The sequence below is a fragment of the Neodiprion lecontei genome, chromosome 1 (assembly GCF_021901455.1).
Source record: "Neodiprion lecontei isolate iyNeoLeco1 chromosome 1, iyNeoLeco1.1, whole genome shotgun sequence".
Lineage (NCBI taxonomy): Eukaryota > Metazoa > Arthropoda > Insecta > Hymenoptera > Diprionidae > Neodiprion > Neodiprion lecontei.
This window is the reverse complement of record NC_060260.1, coordinates 26971341-26992192: the sequence shown is the minus strand read 5'-3', so window position 1 is coordinate 26992192 and position 20852 is coordinate 26971341. Positions and strand designations below refer to the sequence as shown.

General features: G+C 41.6%; 2 protein-coding genes across 3 annotated transcripts in view; one reads left to right on the top strand and one right to left on the bottom strand.

The window, feature by feature from the left end:
- LOC107226404 (calcium uniporter protein, mitochondrial) overlaps positions 1-20852 on the top strand; it is a 73230-nt gene that overhangs the window by 24357 nt on the left and 28021 nt on the right. For both annotated transcript variants that reach the window (XM_046746322.1, XM_015667208.2), the window contains exon 2: positions 4782-4923. In XM_046746322.1, coding sequence (XP_046602278.1) covers positions 4782-4923 — 142 coding nt within the window. The remainder of the gene's footprint in view (positions 1-4781; positions 4924-20852) is intronic.
- The window catches only part of LOC124296416 (protein javelin), a 28631-nt gene continuing 15643 nt past the window's right edge, over positions 7865-20852 (bottom strand). The window contains exons 2-4 of the mRNA XM_046746315.1: positions 14320-14574; positions 11542-11845; positions 7865-11455 (exon numbers count right to left, since the gene is read on the bottom strand). Of these exons, the coding sequence (XP_046602271.1) occupies positions 8708-11455; positions 11542-11845; positions 14320-14574 (3307 nt within the window). The 3' untranslated portion in view covers positions 7865-8707. The remainder of the gene's footprint in view (positions 11456-11541; positions 11846-14319; positions 14575-20852) is intronic.

The window sequence follows — 20852 nt, the reverse complement described above, 5'->3', positions numbered from 1 at the left end:
TTGTAGAGAAGACAATGCCCTTAATTATAATCCATTCTTCACAGGTTCATAATTCTGTGAACGAATAATACCGTAGGTAAATTATCATTAGCATCATTACTATGGGCGCCCGGAAGTCTAGACGAGATGCTGAGGGAAGAGACAAGAGGAGATAAATGCCATTGCACCGCAGCAGTGAATCGATAAAGAGTCCTTCAGAAATTCCAGGCTATGCCGCACCTGCCGTTCAAGATGCATGGAAGTAAAATCCTGAGGTTAAAAAATAGCGTAAAAACTGTTTTAGCCAGTGAAAGATTGATCCCGTAGCTACCTAGCGATACGAAAAGCTTCGAAGCTTGAGTGCCCTGGTTTAGAAACGCTCGAAGTGCTTTGCCAAAACGACTTGTCTCCTTAAATAAATAAAGAGACATGTTAAATATAATCCATCTGCCCTCGCCGTTTCGCAGCAACTCGTCTATTTCAAAATCGCTTTCCACCCGCCCACATCTCTCAATGAAAGTAATTATCTGTCAATTGTGACCACCTGATGATGTGTTTCGTGATCAGAAAGCTCGTTGTTATCAAGCCTCTATGAATTTGCCGTTAGTTAACTCCCCGAAAAATTTTACCTTGGATTGCGCAACGACTTGCGTATTTTTCTCGTGTATTATATCTCGTGCGGAGGAATCTTTTAATAACATCGACTTCACCTGCTGGTAGAATTTTAAGAAGAAAAAAACTAAAGTTACATCCACGTTCAGGATGTCTTGAGAGCTTTGAGAGTACAGGTTTAGAGGTGAATAAAAATAAATATATTTAAAAAAAGATGTGGAAAAGTTTGGAATACATGCTTCGGATATGTCGGCAGAAATTCTGTGCTATAAAATAACACAGAAATGAAAAACTTTCGGCGGATAATCGTGTTAATATCGAAATTGCGTTCGGTATTATTAACCCTCGGTGACCGTCGCTGGATATGTCGATAAATAGGGACGTATAATCAGAATTGATGAGGCGAAGCGTAGTTGGCGGAATCGAGATTACCAACCTTCCTGCACTATAGCTACTTTTTCACGTCCGGTGGGAGACCCGACGAAAATAACACGCGGCTCGTCTCCAATCGGCCGAGACCCCGGACCAAACAATTCATTTCTCTCCTCCCACTTGGTGACAAAGTACGAAGATTGATCGCGTGATTCGTCTGCAAATATCTCAAATCGATTCGCCGTCTTCTGCTTCGATAACCGAGGAAGCAATCCTCTGGTAGTCTGACTTTAGTTGATTCAATGAGGACCAGAACCAACTTCGCTGTGCATGATCTTTGACTCTGTGAAATTGGACCCGATTTGAAGGGAGGAAAGCTTCGCCGTTCGATCAGCGTCCAGTTTCGTTTCAACGAAAACAGAAAGAATCGTTATTTTCTTACATCAGGCAATTCCTGAAACGGGGTGGTAGAAATATCTTGAAGGTACAGTTGATACACCTTATTACAAAAGAAGTGGCCACTAACATGGAGGAATTACAGCATATTTCGCACGATCTACAAATCGGTTCACACCTGTCAGATTTTAAGAATTGCTTAACCAAATTCACCGTGTAAAAGTATTGAGTCTAAAAATTTTGCTGTAGGATCTCCAATTTCTAACTTCTGCAATTGTTGCGTGAATCTGTTGAATTACAGGCTCTGCTGCACTTGATATTGCAAAGTCGGAGGGTTGGGTTCAAAGATTTGCCATTCATTAATTGAAACACTACGCCACTTGTCTCTGGGGTTCTTCAGAGAGAGAGAGAGAGATGGTCTCGAACCAATCATTCGGCGTCGAGCCTGATCCTCAAAAATGGGAGTGAACACTCGGAGCTACCGGCACGGTTTTGTCAATAGCGGTATTCACGCTCGAATGAATACCAAGCCCAAATCACATGCGTGGATACACGCGAACCCATGTGAGGCACGCTTTGTACACAGTGGGATGCACGCGGATAGCTGCTTCTATGCGTGCTTGGGAACTGTTATCTTCCCGGATAGGCCAACCACACCGCAAACAGACTTTGACAATTAATTGTTCTCAAATTCGTTCTCGTGCAAACTCATTCAGGTACTTTGTTAAGCCAGAGGTGAGGAAAACCTAATTTGCAAAGTAAATAAACATACGATTTTGCAGGATAGTCTAGATATCGGATTAATCTCACACATTTCGTGACAATATCACGTTATTCCGTTATCGCATTTCGTCGAATACTCTTGTGTTAATTTATAACTATTTAATGTTGACGATGGAAGAATCGGTTTTTTTTTCTCGCCAGAATCGACGCGGTGATTCGACGTTTCGAACAATTCCAACAACACTTAATTCCCCTGAAGATTCGCAGTTTGCGTCACATTGGCAGTTGATCGTACGTTCGAACCGCTGTTTCTTATCCTCACTTTCATTCTTGGCACAAAGTCAGGCTTTCGCGTGACGAGAAGTTGAATTTCATAAATTCAATTATTTCGCTTGAATATCCTCCACTCGTTGTGAACGTCCACCAGCATACGGCTGGTCTGGAGACACTCGCTTAAACTCGTAGATCATAAAGGGCTCCGGTAGAACCTGATATCACTATTGTACAAACCAACTGGATCAGTGACGCGCTGCCTGCGCGGAATGGAATTCCGAATGTCAAGGCAAATAATGTGTTATTGACTCGACTCTGTCGAATGTGGTCAATTCGAGAGCGATGTCAAACCGCCTACCCAGTTGACGGCACATAATATGAGGCTGTCGCCGAGGGGGTTATTCAGTATTTCGTGAAACTCCACGCTCCCCAGAGCATATGCGATGACGTTGACATTCAGTGGTAATTTTGAATTTTCGTTTCTTTTTGCGTTTCTGCGATGTCTCGCTTTGAATTTCAAATTCGCCATTTTGCAGAGCGACCCTTTTCGGTCGGTAGGGTAACTCCCAAAGTAGAGGTTGTAATCCCGTGAGTGAGAAAGAGCTTTCCAGCAGCTGGTTCATCCTAACCTGCAATGCGGAGAGTGTAAATCCTTTTTGAATCAAATCATCCGTCGAATACCGCGTTTGGTTGGGATCAACCGAAAACTGTAGTGTATTCAATTTATATCCGGGTACGTGCGTCCTTACTTCATCCTTTACTCCTAGGGCTCTTCGTGTAGCTAGGTACTAAAAGTAGACGTGTTGATCTACTGGTAATTGTCCGTAACCAAGCGGCGTACTGTGTTCTCATGCAAATTTGTCCAATTTACCCCACACGTATTACGTTCGACGGTGACAGGCTGCGATAAATAAATCCAAACACCCTGAGTAAATGGTGGGCATGCTAATTTTGAGGATAACGAATAATATAATTTATACCAACAATCCGTACACACCTATGTTAGAGATCGTTTGATGTGAACATGTTACGAATGTATTAAAATTTATAACCAACTTGTATTCAGTTTTACTTTGGTGCAGAGATCCGTTTTAAATCTTATATTGTTCCCGTAATTTCATATAATTGCGGTTGAAATTCTTTCGCTAAAAAATTTCCGGTGAATATCTCTTTTCTTGCGATATTGATTTTAATTACATATAATCTCGTTCGCCCACATCAAAGCACCTCGATTAAAGCTCTTTTATCATTTTGATTAACGCATACCAACCCACCCTCCACACGGTAAACGTCAAAGTCGATGAAAATTTGCAACCCCTGTTGTTATTTCTTTCTGATGATTGTTATTATAATTGGAAGAATTCAGCATTTCGAACACACTGGTATCCGTGAAGAAAGATGCCCTGCCTTTAAACTCTCGAAATTGATAGCTTGAGAAAATTTTTTAACGCCCTTAGCTTCGATAGCGTCGGCATAACTTCCTCTACCCGCGCCCTTTTGTGTATTTCTTGGTTGTTTTGCCGCCAGGAATAACAACGTTGTTCCATCCCTAAGATTATCCTCGCGCCTGCTTCCCGGGTAAATGTCAGGGGCTGAGAGAATAAATTAGAAACCGTAATAACTTTCCTCCGCCTCGGGTCTCTTGTGTCCTGGATTCCGAGGTCACTCGGATAAGAATTGGCATTGATTATAATTATTTCATTGATCGAGAAGCCGAGTGACTGATTGAAAACTGATCCGATTATCGCCTCTCGCCTGTCGCTCATTAAATTCGACCAACAGCTGCACCGACGATGAGACGATGAACATATCATCCAGTCGATGTGAAAATCATCCCAAATTAATCGGCTCGGTTACACAAACGGCTTTACGCGTCGGTGTTCCCTTGAAAATAAACTCCAGCAGTGAACGCGTGATTCGTTAATCATCCCTCGATTCTCACTCGATCGACGAGGCGTTTCGCTTTGTTTCAATCGGTCAACAATCCAACCCTGTACTGGTCATCACTGACACCATACAGCTCCAGAAGCTCGGACACGTAAGGTTAGAGGATTCCAAACCACCGGAGGCATTGATCGGTGATTACAACGCCTAGGTACACCTATCGGGTGCATCGAGTATACGTCAGCTCGATAACTCCAATTATCGAAGAGCCTGGACACACTGTGTTAACTAAATTACAACACATCCCTAGAACGTTTCGCACGTTGCGCCATGACGTGAGATAACTGTTGATATTGCTCCAATTTCCTGTTGATCCAACTTCGATTTCGGCCAACTTTGTTGGTATTTGAATATCATTAAGGAGTCGGAAACAAAGCTGTATTTGGAGCCAAATTTATATTTTTAATGTAAATTAGGTTCTAAACTCTTGGTATGTATGTGTGCATTTTTTTTTTTTACGAGAAAAAACATTTGATTTTCAGGAAACTTGGTGCAGGAGATGGAGAAGCGTTTCGAGACGTGGACTGGCCACCACTGCTTCCTCGTTTTCATCGAGCCTTGAACCTAGTCTGAAGAAAGAGCCGAAGGATAAGAAGACTTTCGCAGATACTCCGGAACTTGTCGGTGAGTTTTCGTTAGATAATTAAAAAGCTAATTTTACGAAGTTCTGTATAATGCAGCTCGTGCTGAATCAACTGCAGCAATTAAATCGAAGTGTATTATATATCGTGTAACAAGGAAATGTTTCATTGAAGCAGTTTTTCTCCGTCCGTAATCGTGCAATTCTCGATGTTGTATTTTTTCTTAAAACATCGGCAGGCTCTTTGTCTTCATTTCAGACGTTGCCGTAATTTTTACAGCCAGAAATGATCTAGTAGCAGGAATCCTTCAGCTACTTGAATTTAAAATTATGATCCCAACTTGGAGTTCACTCGAGACCACTCCACGGTACTTTAGCTCTGTACCACTTTACTAAAAATTCTCGACATTTGCAGTCAATTCTTACCCTCGTGATACTACAGAGTGAAAAGCTCGCTTATCCGCCGTTTTCTCTGTGGGATAACGCGGATGCGCCTTTTAACAAAAAGCGCGTGCCTATTTGCCCCGAAATCAATCGCAGATATTCACCGTCTTCCCCCTACTCAGAGACTTCGGATCTAACCCTGATCCTTTACTTCTCTGTGATACCGACTCACAAAGAGAGGAACTTGATCCCCTCGTGTGATACGACTTTGATCAATGATTAATTGATGCTAGACGATTGCACGAGTTGTGTCTCGATCACGTGAATCGGCAGCATTTACGTTTTGCGCTGCGGACAACGTTGAAGTTCAGTGAATTGCGCAAACCTGACGATCGTGAAAAGTGCAGTTGAATAAATAGGTGAACACAAATTCTCCGTGCTTTGCCAGTCGCCTTAACCTCGTTGTAAATCATGCAGTATGCCGTGCAAACTCCTCGTAAACGAGGGAGTATCAACTCGCACGCAACAACTTTTATCACGATATTTTTATAAGACCGTACGTATGGCAACCTGCGTACAATCTCTAGGATCGTTTAATCTAATTTTTTTGCTTTTGGAAATTACCAGTACCATAGCCCGCGATTGAAATATCAGTAGATCGACTCACGTATTACATGATATTCATTAACACTTGCAAAAGCAATTGCGATGATTTATTACCGTGTTATTAAAATATGTCCGCCGATAAAAACTCTGGAGGCGATCAATGCTTGGGTCAACTCTTGCAAATGGGGTTAATGATAAATAAAGTTTTCGTTACATTCTAATTATTTTTTATGTAAGAAACTAAATTTTTCATAACGATGAAAAGTGAAACGAGCGGTACACGAATCAAGCTCTTTGAACTCATTCTGAATTATCATGTCACGGCAAAATCATTCGGTTGTTTTAAAATCCCAATGTTGTCGACTGTATCGTGACCCAGGCAGTGGGACGTAACTATTGTATCAACGAGTCAATTATAAATCCAGGCAACCCGGAAAATGAAAAGCTTGTACCCCCGAGACAGCGAGGGTAGTTCTCTGAGGGGTGACAACCCCAAGGCAACGGGCCGTTCTGAAAGACAGAACGCAAAGATGCATGTGTCACTCAAGCACTCGCATTCAAAGTTCGGGATTGCCTTGATGAATGTGTCGGAAGAATAAGACTATGTACGTACACTACCGAAATGTGGTAAATGCGCGAAAAATTTGTTCCGCGCGCAGAGGGCGCCACCGGCAATCGAAGCCGTCAAACTGAAAATCGGAGCGCTCGGCGCGAGGGAGCATTCCAAAATTATCACTCATCGCTACAGGTCGCTAAGCGGGACTCGGAGCAGCCGATACACCCGGTAACACCAAAGTTCACGTAGTTTGTCTGATTTCCAGAATTTTAATCTCAAAATCTGTTTGAAATATTGATTTACAAAAAACTCGAAGTTACATTTTTCTCATTAATCGAAAATATTCAAGTTCTTCGTATCAACATTATTATAAACTTTAAATCGCGTCTATAGGTAAAATATCAGGAGAGTCAGGGTATAATGCAATAAAGTTTCATTGAAACGATTACGTGAATGCAGAAGTGGCAGACTGGTTGCATTGCCAAGGCGCACTTATAGAAGGAAGTACCTCTACCTTTGTACCTTTACAATGCGAGTTGTTGAAATATGCAGCCAACCTCTGGGACAGAAGTATAATAAGGTATACATGTGGCTCGATAGTCTCGAGTGGTAAGTGAAAAAGAATTGTTCACAAATTCTGATTCTTCATGTCCTCACCGTGAACGCTCCAATTCCTCTGCCGTTTTTTCACGTCGCTGGCTTTAAACTTAAACGCAAATGGAAAACGTCTTCCGGTTCGTCTTATACATTCGCAAAATTAAACGTTGACTCACTTCGTCGAATTTAATTATTAAAAATTGTCCTGGATAACTTGGCACTGGGTTCTTTGGCTTTTACTTTTAATGAAAAATTCCGTTCTATTTATTATTATTATTTTTTATTTTTTTTTTTTTGCTTGATTTATCTTGTGGAATTGCGCACGTTCGCGTATCGCCACGAATTTCCCAGCATTTTCAGTTTGGTGGTTATTTTATTGTATTTCTTACGACTCTGAGAGCACTTCGTTGTCTTGCTCGGTCATTCAATTAGCTCTAAGTCGTGGTTTGAACAAAGCCTCTGGACGACCTTCAATGGGAGCTGTACCTACCTTTCGCTCTCACGGATACAATTGTAACAGCCCTTGATGATCCTTTTTATCGTTGTATGATATTTTTGGAAACGTTTTGAAAGCTTTTGGAGAAAGAAATAAAATCAACGGAATCAGCGAGTTTAATCTGGAATATAGGTGATAAATCATGTTGGAAGGAGTTCGATGAATCGATTGCGGTCTCTCGATTTAGGTATGCTCGCTGAATTATTTCCGTACCCAGCTTCGAGGCGGTTTCTGGGATCGTTGCAGTTGTAGAAAACTATACTGAAAAGATTGCGAATCAAACGTTATAATTCACAGTATTTCACCCGGGTCTTTTTTCTCTGCAAGAAACCATTTATTTTTACTATTTCAATTTTATACCTTATATTTTTCTCGTTTTCATAATCCAAGTTACATAACATGTACAAACGAATCACGCCATGCAAATATGCAATATACTTGTTCAAGTACATCTGTCATCAAATGTCGTCAATTTTTGAGCGCCAAGATTATTCGTCTAACCGACGATAGATTATCTGTTAATTGCACTTACTCATTACACTTCTAATCCCATTTCTCCAGACGACATTGTACGACGGGGTTTGAAATAATTTGGCGCATTTTTCTTTTGCCAATCTTTTATACATAATAAATAATAGAGAATTTTACTTTACAGAAATTGACAAAAATTCTCTCATCATACGTTTATAGTACATATCGTATATTTACAGTAGTTTATCTGTCCGCGGAACGATGAGTGCGCCTTATTCAAGCAACCGGACTTACAGTTCTCATTTCAGGTTTAAACATCGTATACCGCAACCGAGACATCCCAAACGTTGTCAAAACAAATAATATTCGACATTTGGAATGACTGTGGCAGGATACGATGCTCAACCTGAACAGGAGAGCTGTAACTCCGGTTGCTTGAACAAGGCGCACCCGTAGTTTCGAAGGTAGAGAAACTCACTGTGTAATATACCCCTGAAACGCTGATGGTTCGGGAAAGATGTCAGTTTTATGCAATTACCATAATGTACCTTAATATTGTAATATGACTTATACACAGTGCCTTCCTAAAATAATGACGACCATCAGGTTATGCCGTTAACCTTTGCTAATTCGCATCACTCGCGGTATGACAATAATTTATATACCTATAGCAACTGAAATTGTACACGTGAAATGAAACAGTGTCGACAAATGAATTCTAATTTTTTCTATCGTTGGAATTGAGACTGTCTTCCAATACTTCAAATTCCTCGAAATCAATTTCTCCAAACTTGCATTTCTTCTCTTGGATCGGGTCGTTAACTTGCCACTGGTTAAACGTGCTGTTGTTAAATTTGTTCGCGTAGCATTTTGTGTCTTCTAACTTTCCAAGCTTGAAATCGGCCTTGAAAATTTCCGGCTCTTTGACCTCCTCCTTTTTCGGCTCGAGTCCGATCACGATCGGCGGTTCTTTCTTTACTTCCGGTTCGATAATCTCCTCGGCAGCATCGTCCGCTTCCACGACCTCGACGTTGCGCCCTTCCATTATCGGGCATTTTCTAAGATCAGAATTTGGCGTGTACTCGATACGCGAAGCGCCGTTCGTCTGCTCGCCGATTTTCTTGCTGAATTTATCGCGTTTTGATTGGTCGTTGACTAGTCTACCGGCAAGCTCTAACCTGCTGTCGCAAGAGTTGCTCTTCACCAATCGAAACTTGACGTAATCCTTGGAAGCTTCGTTGCTCTTGGGCTTATTCCTCATTATTTCACGCATTATCTTCCCTGTTATAGGCGGCGATATTAACGGGCTGTTACAAGTGTTCACCACCTTCCCTCCGTAGTAGGTGACGGAGGTTCCGCACTCCCTTATCTTCTTCAGGACGTCCTGAGACACCGAGTGCCCAGGTCCGTTGTCGATATCGTCGTCGTCCTGACACTCGTCCTCGTCCTCGGACGACGTGCACTGGACTCCACTACCGGGATCGGTGTCTGGATAATCGCTGGATACACCGCTGCTAACGCTCCCCGCGTCCCAGTTGTGAAGGTACTTTATCCCCTTGTGCTTTGAGAGTCCGCTGTCGCTGGGCGAGGTCTGTCCACTCCTCGCCTCGAAGGCCTGGGCGATGATCCTGGTCTTGGACTCACTCCTCGGGCTTTCCATCCCGTCCTTGTTCGCCGTGTTTTTCGCCCTGCTCGAGCTCCGGGATCCGTCGGCTTTGTCCGATCCATCGAAGCTCTCGCTTATCTGTCTGAGGTCCTTCATGCTCACTGTTTTCCTCGTAGGACTGTTCCTCGAGAAGGTCGGATCGGGAGTTTTTAGTTTCAAAGTCCCCTCGAACATCTTTCTCACGTTTCTGACCGTGTCCGGATCGGGCAGTTCGTCGTCGATCAATTCCCTGTTAACGCGTATCGGGTGGTAAAAGAAGTGCCGCCTTAGGCCAGCCTGCTTCGGGCTCTTGGGAGGCTGGTTTCCCGCGTTTTTATCACCCTCCACTTTTCGCTGTTCCTCACACTTTTTCTCAATAGCTCCCGATATGCGGCATGACGAAGGGTTCTTCGATTTTCCCCCGCCGCACCTCGTCGACGTCGTCTTTCTCTCGACCGTCTCGGCCCGCACAGGTTCGATTATCACGACGTTATTGTCGACCAGAAGATCGTGGAACGAATACTCTTGGAGGTACTGCATCAGCCCGTCGAAAACTTGTTCGTTCTTCATACTGCCGAACATGTTCTTGCTGAACAAGTCCGATTTCATTATCTTGTACCTTATGTGATCGAATTCCGGACTGTTTTCGCTCTTCGCCGAGCTGTCGACGCTGCAGCTGAACGACCTTGAGAGTGCCGAGTGGTTGTTCTCGGTGTCGTTCGCCACCGCTTTCGTTCCGTCTTCCACCTCGTCGATTCCGTCCATCGACTGCCTCCGCGTGTCGCTCCCTGACTCGGATCCCAACCCTAAATCGGAGCTGTCAGATCTGGCCTCGAAGCCGAGACTGCCTTTTACCGCGTTGCAAGCCTTTCCGAACATGCTTGTCGTATGGTTTATTATTCTTCCGAATTTACCCTCCGAGCGTTCGCTCTTGGCTTCGCCGTTCACCTTGCACTTCGTTTCGAAGAACGTCTTTACGTCTTCGACCCGGACCTCATCTTGGCCCTCGTTCGTCTTGTCCTCGTTCGACGAGAGTTTCGAGTCGTTCGTTATCACGCAATCGTTACTCTCCGAAATGGTTCCATCGGTTTGCTTAGCGGAGTTCATCGCTTCGGTCACATCGCCAATTTCGATTACCGATGTCCTGTTACGCTTCGTTACGTCGTTGTCGATCACCTTGAGCACCTGAGGTCTACGCGACATTTCCTCTTGATCCTCCGAGTCAGATATCCAAATCGATTTGTAGTCCTCCGCCTCTTCGATCCTTCGGTAATCCTTAACCGGTCTCACAACCGCAACGTCCGCCCTGAACTTATCTTGGTCCGAATCGAGGATCAGGACGCGTTTTTCTCCAGATTTTTGGCTAAACACTTTGTCCGAAAACCCTGTCGCTTCTTCGCCAATCCTAGATACATAAATAGGGTCTTCTTCACCGTTCTCGGAGTTCGAGAGATCGTTGATTTCTTTAATCTTCGACGCGTTCAACGCCTCAGCGATATCGGGCTCGAGTCCTTCGCTATGCTGATAAGAATTCTCCTTTTCCCGATTCTCACTCCGCAATTTGTCAGGATCTTCTATCCCGTATTTGTCTTCGTATTCGTCCGACGACGATTGAACCTGGCGATAGTTCTTCTCGAATAATTCACGATTCCGCTCTTTTTTTTTCGCCTTAACGCCGTTATCCGATCCGTTTCTATCGTCGAATTGCAAACGGACGTTTGACAACGGTAGGAGGTCCAACACGTTGAAGTACTCGAGCTCTTTGTCGTCCTCGAATAATACACTGTCCAAACTTCGGTGCTCCTTTCGCTTTCTTTTTACCTGTGAAATGATTTAATTTCAGTGTAAAGCTATGCAAGAATATTTTTTGTACGAGAGTAAGAATAATGTCGAGCCGATAAACTGACCTGAGTGTAAATGCAGTCTATACTCCTGTTTCCCTCCGTTGACCAATTTTCTTGGACGACATCGACAAGTCCCGAGACGTTGTCCAAGTTCTGGATGCTTTGGTAACGTTTCGGTGCTTCGGGCCACTCGAGAATGTTGAGTCGATCTGGGTTATGATTCTGTCGCGAATTCTGGGGTATGAAATTTGGCAGCGAGACGTGAGGATCGGACACCGAATATGTGTCGGAAGGCAAACGTGATCGGTACACTCTTGGATTCGAGACCTCGAATGATTCGTTGAGATGTTGCTGGCTCTTTGAAAGTCTGCAATCGAAAGTTAACAGGTATAAACCCCCGGTTAATGAAGCGGCCGCTGTATCCCTGTACCCTCTTGGAATTCTTAATGCCCTCTTGATATTTTGATACAGAAGTGAATTGATCGCCTGAGTGATCTTGAAAGATGACGATTAACGGCTCGGTCTTGGGAATCAATTTATTCCAGTCTTAATTGGAGAACGGGTGAAACAAGGGTCTTTGTAATGAATATATCGATGTCTTGCTACGAGGCAAAACTAGATCACAAAGAAAACTTGGCAATCATTTCGTTATTTTTCATTGATCGGAACGCCCGTTTCAATATATTGCCGAGTTTGCAGTGAGTTCAATGTGGAGAAACGGAACGACTGAACTTTACTTTCCAGAAACTTTGTACCATTGTTAGAACTGTGGAAGTTCGATACACGAGGTGAAACAAATTTAGTAGAAAGGTAATCGGGAAAGGCGTAGGAAAAACAAGGAATCGAAACGTGAGAGCGGTCAAAGTTTATTATCAGAAAAAGGTTCCTTGGAGAAAAATTTTAGCTGAACCTACCGCCTCGCTTCGTGGATACCCTAATTTTTCACCGGAAGAGCGTGGCTTTAAAACCGTTATATTATTGAAAAACGTGAAACATGTCAGGTGATACCGGTAAAAGACGTTAATCGATACTCTTTCCTGTTTCTTGCTAATCGCATCTTTCTCTTAATTACTAAATTCACTAAAGGAAATGGAAGCAACCTCCACTTTTTAGTCATGCCTGGTGCGGATACACGTGATGAAATTTAATGCGAGTGATTGATTCGAATAGTATTAAGAGTGTGACATGCGGGATTAAAGAAAGAAAAAAAATCTGCTTCTTCATCGCCCTCTAAAGTTCAATAAGGGTTTCACCCTTTTTCCTCGGTTACGTAACTTTCGCCCGATGCGAGTATGTGGAGGCGTTTTACATGTATAACGTATAATCAGGCACGCGAATGGATCCTTAGGAATGAGTTTCGCCAGGAGTTCCGTATCTTATATAGTTTCGCAAAGTTTATCAAACTTTAACGATCGTACCGTTTCGCTGTAGTTCGAGAAAACCTCGCCGTTGTTTCCGCGAGGAAAGGGGCACGAGAGGTCAATTAGATTCATTCGTCTCTCACCAAGTTACAAGGAGAGAAATTCTGACATTTCTATGAAAACCCGTCGCGATTTTATTCCTCTGGCTGTATTTTCTTTGGCTTTGTTCATCGGTCTTGTGTAACAGTGTAACAAATGAAATCTGCTCGTATCAGCCGACATACCTGTTTGCAGAACGCAAAAAAAAAAAAAAAAACCGAAAAAACGCAACCGGATATCAAGCCTTGAGAGCAAGAGCTTAGTAAACATGCAAGAGAAGTAATTCGGAATCTCTCTGACAGTTTTGCCTACCAGGGGCAACTATACCGAAGTAGTTAATCCTAAAAGCTGCTATTTTCATCAAAAGTTTCTCCTAGTTTACAGGACTCTACTGTAGATACAGCGACGCTCTGTCATATTTTATTCACGTGACTTCTAATTCTATGCCGACTGAAGTAAACCCATTGACGCAATCTAACTTTATTAAGCTTTGCCCTCAAGTCAGTTCAACGTTGCTTCAAAATAGTGCGATAAACGTTCAGAAGTACATGTTTTGCCTTAACCTACACGGCCCATATCACGTTACAGAGTACATTCAATTATCTATACTTTCAAAGTTCGAAACTGACCGCATAACGACCAGGATCAGGTTTGCCCTAATCGCTACTCCGGGATAATTCCACTCCCATCTTCATCGCCGTAAATTTCATTTCACCACAAAAGCAAGCGAATAGTAATATGTACTCGTCTGCACTACAAACGAATGTTAGACTTTGCGTGCATCGAATTTTCAACAAAATTAATCTCGAGTATCCCGCAATATCCTGCACTGAGAGGTATTTTTAGATCCGGTTACTGCTCGGTCCTTAACTATTTTTATTTTTTACCACAATCGAAAAATATAGTTCTAGGTAGAAAATGAAAATTAGTTTTCTAGCTGTTACCGGAAAGTCTAGTATCCGTTACTATTCTTTCTCATTACGATCACTGTTGCTATATTTTCTTGTATAACTGTTGCGAAAATTTAATGCTTGTGCAACGATAAATTGACGTTAAAGACTTATTTAACTGAAAAAGTAGAGTAAACCTCACAAACTGATTTCGCGTTGCAATTACGAAAAAAGGATCGACGATAGCGCAAAATGGTTACGCGTGCCTCGTTTTTCGTAATTCCAACAATATTTAAACAGTGTTTTCAACGATACCTGTTTTACTGAATTTTTCTAGTTACTGTAACAAATGAAATTTTTCTCGGTGTGTAAATAATGATGAACGACGAACGAAGCAACGAACGTCTTCGCTGAGTAGCCGTGACATTTTATCCAGGAATTTATACATCCGCTTGGTCAACGTCTTTGATTAGAATCTCGTCCTCACTCACCTATCCTTCAGGGAATGCCGATTGATGAGCTTAGCTCTTGGTATGAGCTGCTGCCTCCTGAATGCCTCCGACAATGCAGGCTCGCCAAGTCTGTAGTAATTGCTCGGCCGGGTATTTGCTCTGTTCTCCTCGGATATTACGGCCAAACTTTTTGTTCGCTTTAATAACTTCTGCTGCTGTTGCTGTTCTCGTAACGATGTCGAAGAAGACCCTCCTCGATGGTCATGGCGGCTGCTGCCTCCCTCTCTAGGCGCACTGCGAACATGTAATTGGTAATTATATTAATTAGTTGCTGACTAACTTTGTTACAGGTTGATACGTGGGGGAAGACCCTGGGGTAATTTTGTTCAACCGCATTTTGCTTCCAATAACACTATGTGAGTTTGACAAAAAAATTCCTCTCTTCCCTAATAAAAACCGGATCATTTTATGCTTGTTCAGATTATAAAACAACTTTTACCAGTTGATCGATCCTTGGTTCGTACGAGTGGCAAATTTTCTTCAACGCCTCAATGATTTTCTTCAATGATTGCAACGTTACTGCAAAACTTACATATACTTTCCCGATTTATCAAAGTCGTCTGATGCTCTCATCCAGTTGAAAAATATTCAGATTATAGTCCCGTTCAACACGGTTGAGAAACTATTCACAAACGAAGCGTAATTTGAAGAAGGAATAAATACATATTCTATAAAATAATGAAACATGAAGAAGAAGGGTGCTAGAGGATTGAATTTTCATCTGATGGATTGCTGCACGTTTCTTTCTGGTAAAATGAGCTTTTCCCATTTCCCCAAGACTTCTATATAATGCGTAATTCTCGCCGGGTCTGTACTACCCAAAGCAATTTTCACAAGCCAGAGTAACTGCTTTGCGTTCGTGCGGAATTAAAGTGCAGTTCCGTAGGGACGGTTTCACGTAAGTAAAACTATTAGCCGTAAGTGCACAGATGCATTTCCCTGAGTTGCAAATTTCCACTTAAACCTTATACGTTGGCAGGGTTAGTTCGGATTAACAAGATTTTCTCAACTTGCGTAAATTTCTTTACGATAAATGATAACAATAATAACAGTAATATTAACAGTAATTTCTCCCCGAGTATCTAGTTTCTCGCTGGTCGAGTCGTCGGGGTAAATAGTGAAATGACGACCACCGCGGCTGAGTTTGCTTATTATCATGTGCTATGATGAAGTATCGATTTCGTACAACGAGTTTTGCTTCGCAGTTTCTTTTTCACTGCTTGTCTACGCGGACTTAAACTTCAGTTTCATTATCAGCGAAAGTTCTCGCTGTCACGGTACACCATAATGACCTCAAGGCTGTGGCGGTCTCACCACCGTAGCCACAAATGGTAACGCGGATGCCGTATCCGATCGCTTCCACTTTCAACGACCTGTGCTTTATACCCCAATCCGGAAATAGCTGAGAGCTTGTAAATCACCCGCTTCGGTATTGGCTTTCAGTCTCGAACCGCGATATGCAAAGAAAAATTCTTAATAATAATAATCAACAGGTAGTTAAGAATAATGAAAAAGTCACAAAAAAAAAAAAGACCGAAAGAAATTATGCCTGACGCTGGCCTTTTGTCTGAAATTGGTAGCTAATTTACTGAGACAATAATAAATGAGATCTTCACGACTGATCGGACAAATTATGGACTGTTAAAATTTGACAAAGGAGGTCAATTAGAGAAGCAGGGAATAGAAAATATTGATTACTTGAAAAACAGAATAATAATAATAATAATAATAATAGTAATAATAGTAGTAATAATTCATCAAGTTATTGAGTGATTACTTTCTCGCCGTGTTTGCTTCCGTGCCTGTGGTACTAAGACCATTACCCTAAATAATGACGCATATCTGCCCCCTCATGCGCTCTGCAGCCGAATGTATACCTATACATAGATGGGTGTGTCTCTCATGCTCCCAAGAGTCTCCTGCAGCATTCCCTGCAAGGGAAACTGATAATTTTCAACCCCTTGCGGTACGTTGCGTAAATATCCGTTTGCGGGCGGCGAGAAAGAAACTGCAGCAATTTGGAGGGAAAAAAATTAGGCAGATAAATAGCAAAACTGACGCTGTAAGTACCCTCCTCACGTAGGTCATTATGGTCATAAAGCGGGGGATCCGTACTTTGACATGTCTGTAGACAATACGCGGTAAGCATACCTGTGCAAAGGTGTTACAAACTTGTCGTAAAAATTGAAACGATGTCAATTTGAACCGGGAATAACGCGTCGTTCCTTCAGGGAGCGTAATAGTACCAACATCGTAACTCGTTTGAAGTGTGTGTACTAAACGCGGTACATCCTAACGCGACGCTAAAGTAGACATGAAACTGCTCCTTGCTGTCTTGAAAAAAAAGCAACATATAAGCGTAAGCAAACGGTGCGTTCGTCACAAACGATACGTCGGTTTATAGATAAAATATATCGCATCTCATTGCCTATCAAACATGTATAATATATATATATATATATATATATTTTTTTTTAATCATCTTCCTTCAACGCAATATGTTAGAATGCGTGGGTAACTTGACGGCGGTGCTCGTTTTTTTCTCACTTTTTTTTTTTAATTTTAATATACAACTCATACAACTCCGTAAAAAGCAGCGCCTTTTTGTCGACTTGTTTTTTTTCTTTTTTTTATCTGGACTTAATTACCGAAGATCGAAGGTGAATTCAACTCCCGGAGCATCGAACGTCTGTATCGAAGAACAAGTATCTACAACCACGGCAAATCATGTATGACGTAAACCACGCGAAAATGTATCGTATCGGGCACGTACTTTTCAAGTCTTGAAAGTCTTCCGGAAACTTTTATACAGTACAGCTGTTGTGAAACTTTATAACTCTAGTTTTTTTGCGATGGTATATTTCTACTTTAAGACCGTTGGAATATACTTTTATTTTTCTTTCCGAACACCTTATTCCCCATACGTATCATAATATTTGATCATCGACGGTTCATCCTGTTCATCCTGAATTTAAATAATATATATATAAATATATATTAAAACGCTTTTGAAGGTAGATGAAGTTTTTTTTTTTTTTTCTTACTATTCCTTGCAACCCTTTCAACTTTGATTTCCTAACCTGGATCAGCTCAATTTTTCGAGGAATGAATGGGTCGAACCTTATTACAGTCGTAAAATTTGTCTACTGAAAATGTCAGGCGTTTCGCTCTGTAATATATATCTATATAGAGTTGATGTTTTCGCACGAAGTATTCTGAAACTTCTCGAGATGGCTTTTTTCCTCGCTATCGCATCGATCCGTGTGCACTCGCACGCACTTTTTATAAATAGAAGAAGGTAGCTGGCGTACCCGTCTCGCTTTTTACCGATGTAGGTACACACTGTATACCCATGCATATTGTAACGCGATCGTCCTGGGGAGAAACTTGGGAAAAGTGAAGTAAAATAAGAATTGTACATACTTCGTATGCGCAGCACCGGGTGCCCTGGATTCGATCTTTAACGATGCCTACCAGTGCACATCTGTCGTAGAACTAGCTGAGTTATAGAAAAATCGACAAACTCCACCTGAGTAAATTCGGATGATGAAGCAATTCAAAGGGGACGGTAAAAAAAAATTACTATCGAACGCTACTTCCTTCACACACGCGTTTGCTGACTCGACTCTTATAAAACCACGGCGTCTTCTTTTTATTTTTTATAGTAACTAGAAAAATTCAGTAAAATAGGTATCGTTAAAAAAAACTGTTCGAATATTGTTGGAATTTCGAAAAACGAGGTACACGTAACCATTTTACGATGTTGTCGATCATTTTTTGGTAATTGCAACGGACAATCAGTTTGTTCGGTTTATTGTACTTTTTTGGTTAGATAAGGCTTAACGTCAATTTATTGTCGCGCAAGCGTTAAATATTCGCAACAGTTGCAAGAAAATCTAGCAACAGCGATCGTAATGAGAAAGAATAGTAGCGGATAGTAGACTTTCCGGTGACAGCTAGAAAACTAATTATCATTTTCTACCTAGAACTGTATATTTCGATTGTGGTAAAAAATAAAAATAGTCAAGGACTGAGCGGTAACCGGAACTAAAAATTTCTCTCAGCGTCGAAAAGGAAAACTCCCCTACGAATGAGTGACGTGTGCAGCCACGTTAGATACGAAGAGGAAATGGGAAATTCAAGAAAACATGAGGATAATTCCCGAGCGTGAAAATACTCGCGCTGAATGGTCATTAAGTTATGTAGAACCAAGGACAGTCAATGCGAATAATATTAAGAAGCCTGCCTACCTGCCATGCCGTCGCGAATTACGTTCTCTTTGCGTTTTACGCTCGCGCTCATGTGACCCAGAGATCCTTCTCACCTCTGGTTTCTTATGCCGATGCGATAACTAAACTGTTTTCATACACATTTGACGCGTTTAATAGTCAGGTTGCGAGATTATTTATTCTAGGTAGACGTAGTCATCTGTGCCGCGTTCAGCAACCGCGACTTCGCGACCATGAAGGCCAAACGAATATCTGTTGTTACGGTCGTAAAGCTGATCTCGACGGACAAAAAGGAGGAAAAAGCAATGAGTGAGAAAAGGCAATGAGAAATACGGGAAAGAAACATCGCCTCGGACATGATCAGTTGCAGTGGGTACCAAGTTAAATCTTTACAACGGCGTCACGGACATGCAGCCCACAAAAACTTTGTGTATAATACTTATATAGGCACACTGTGTATACATACATATATACATATATATTTCGATTTATCTCAGCAGACGTTGTTATTCACGCTTTTATTGTATCACCGTTGCGTAAGTAAAGGTAACCTCCGAATGTACCTACATGTTGTGTTACCGACTACTGACGATTCTGAATATAGATCTAACTCACGCTGTAATTATTAATCGGTTTCTTTTTGAAACTACGGTGTAAAAGATGGATTTAAAAAAAAAAGTTGCTCAATTCATTTATAAAGATTTGCATGTACTTTTGTCCACGTTTCCACAATTTTGGCAATCGTTTATTTTGTCTGACGACGGTTGATTGTTTACCCGGTCAACAAAACAAAAAAAAAAAAAAAAAAATGCAACCATCTAGTATCGATCGATCAGGAAAAGCGAAACTTGGTTTATCCAGTCTGAGCTGGAAATTATTGAAATCGCATACAGTATCTTGAAACTTCGGAATCATGTTTCGATCGCATCCGTTTGTACTCCTTGATGAATAATACATTGCTCGTTATCTCTAATCTGCAAACTTCCTGAATGAAATTCATCAAGTTGTTACGTTTACATAACCCATGCATCATACAGACGTACGCATCAACTATATATATGCAGGATGAATTTATTCGTTAGCGATGAGATCGTCTTGGCCGCAGCGTCCCTAACAAAATGAAATTTTTCATTTTTTTTTTTTTTTTTCCATACCGATTGACGAGAGGTAAAAAGCGTGGCATCTTTACATTGTTTAACAAAAGTGTTTTTTTTTTCTCTCTTTCTTTTTTACGTTGTACAATCGCATAACCATCGCTGCATTATATACCTATACATATACAGACGAACGGGTGTCTGCCTCTAAGGAGGATTGGGGAAACGAATTGCGCAACTTTGTACATATGTACATAATACGTATATACATATAAATTATCTGCCTGACGCTTCGGAGCTCTGGGCTGTTCTGTTGCCGCTCGGTTGCTCTGACTGACTATAACTGCGATTGCTGTCGTGCCTGAAATCTTGGTAAGGAGAAGAAGATTCAACGAGGTGATAAGGACACGGGAATATTGCGAGCTGAAAAAACTCTCGACGCGTATAACTTTGCCTCGTACATTGCTGTAACGAAAATTTTAGGTGATGTTATAACGATCTTGACTCGCGGTGATATTTTTACTCTTTTCGTTTTTTCTTGTCTTTTTCTCCCATCAGCATTATCAACTCGAGAGGATATTGTTGGAGGTTGTCGGAAAGAATTTTCGCGCAGATGTGTCACTGTTGTTCGGTATTCGAAAAATCAGCCTTGTGGTTTTCCAATTTCTGTGGCTTTTCGTACTGCAACGTCGTGACTTTCGGGGATCTTGAAGAAAACTGTGAGAGAAATTTTTTTTCCGATCTTTTGGTTATATTATATGACTAATATAAATGTGAAATTATCGTCCAACTGTAAAATTGGAGTTCAGATTCTGTAATACGTTTTACCCAATTTTATAAACCTATCGTCGCGTTGAGTTGCTTTGGGAAACTTGTGAATTTCGTTACACGGTCTTCTTACTTCGTGCGGGAGGGAGGAACTTTTCGAATCACTTACACACGCTACTGTTTATACCAAAAATTTGCCGAAATTGTTGTGTACGATAATTAAAAAAGTTGTGTTTTTGTTTGAAAATTTGAAAACTTAGTGGCAGGGAGAAATTAGCGACAGTTTGCGAAATCCGGAGAGATCGTAAATTACCAACAGTTTTAGACCCGCGTGTTTATCACGGGAGTAAAATCCACACCCACCTAATCGGGAACATCAAACATTTGAACGTTCCGCGAAATCCTTCAGCCGCGGATTAGC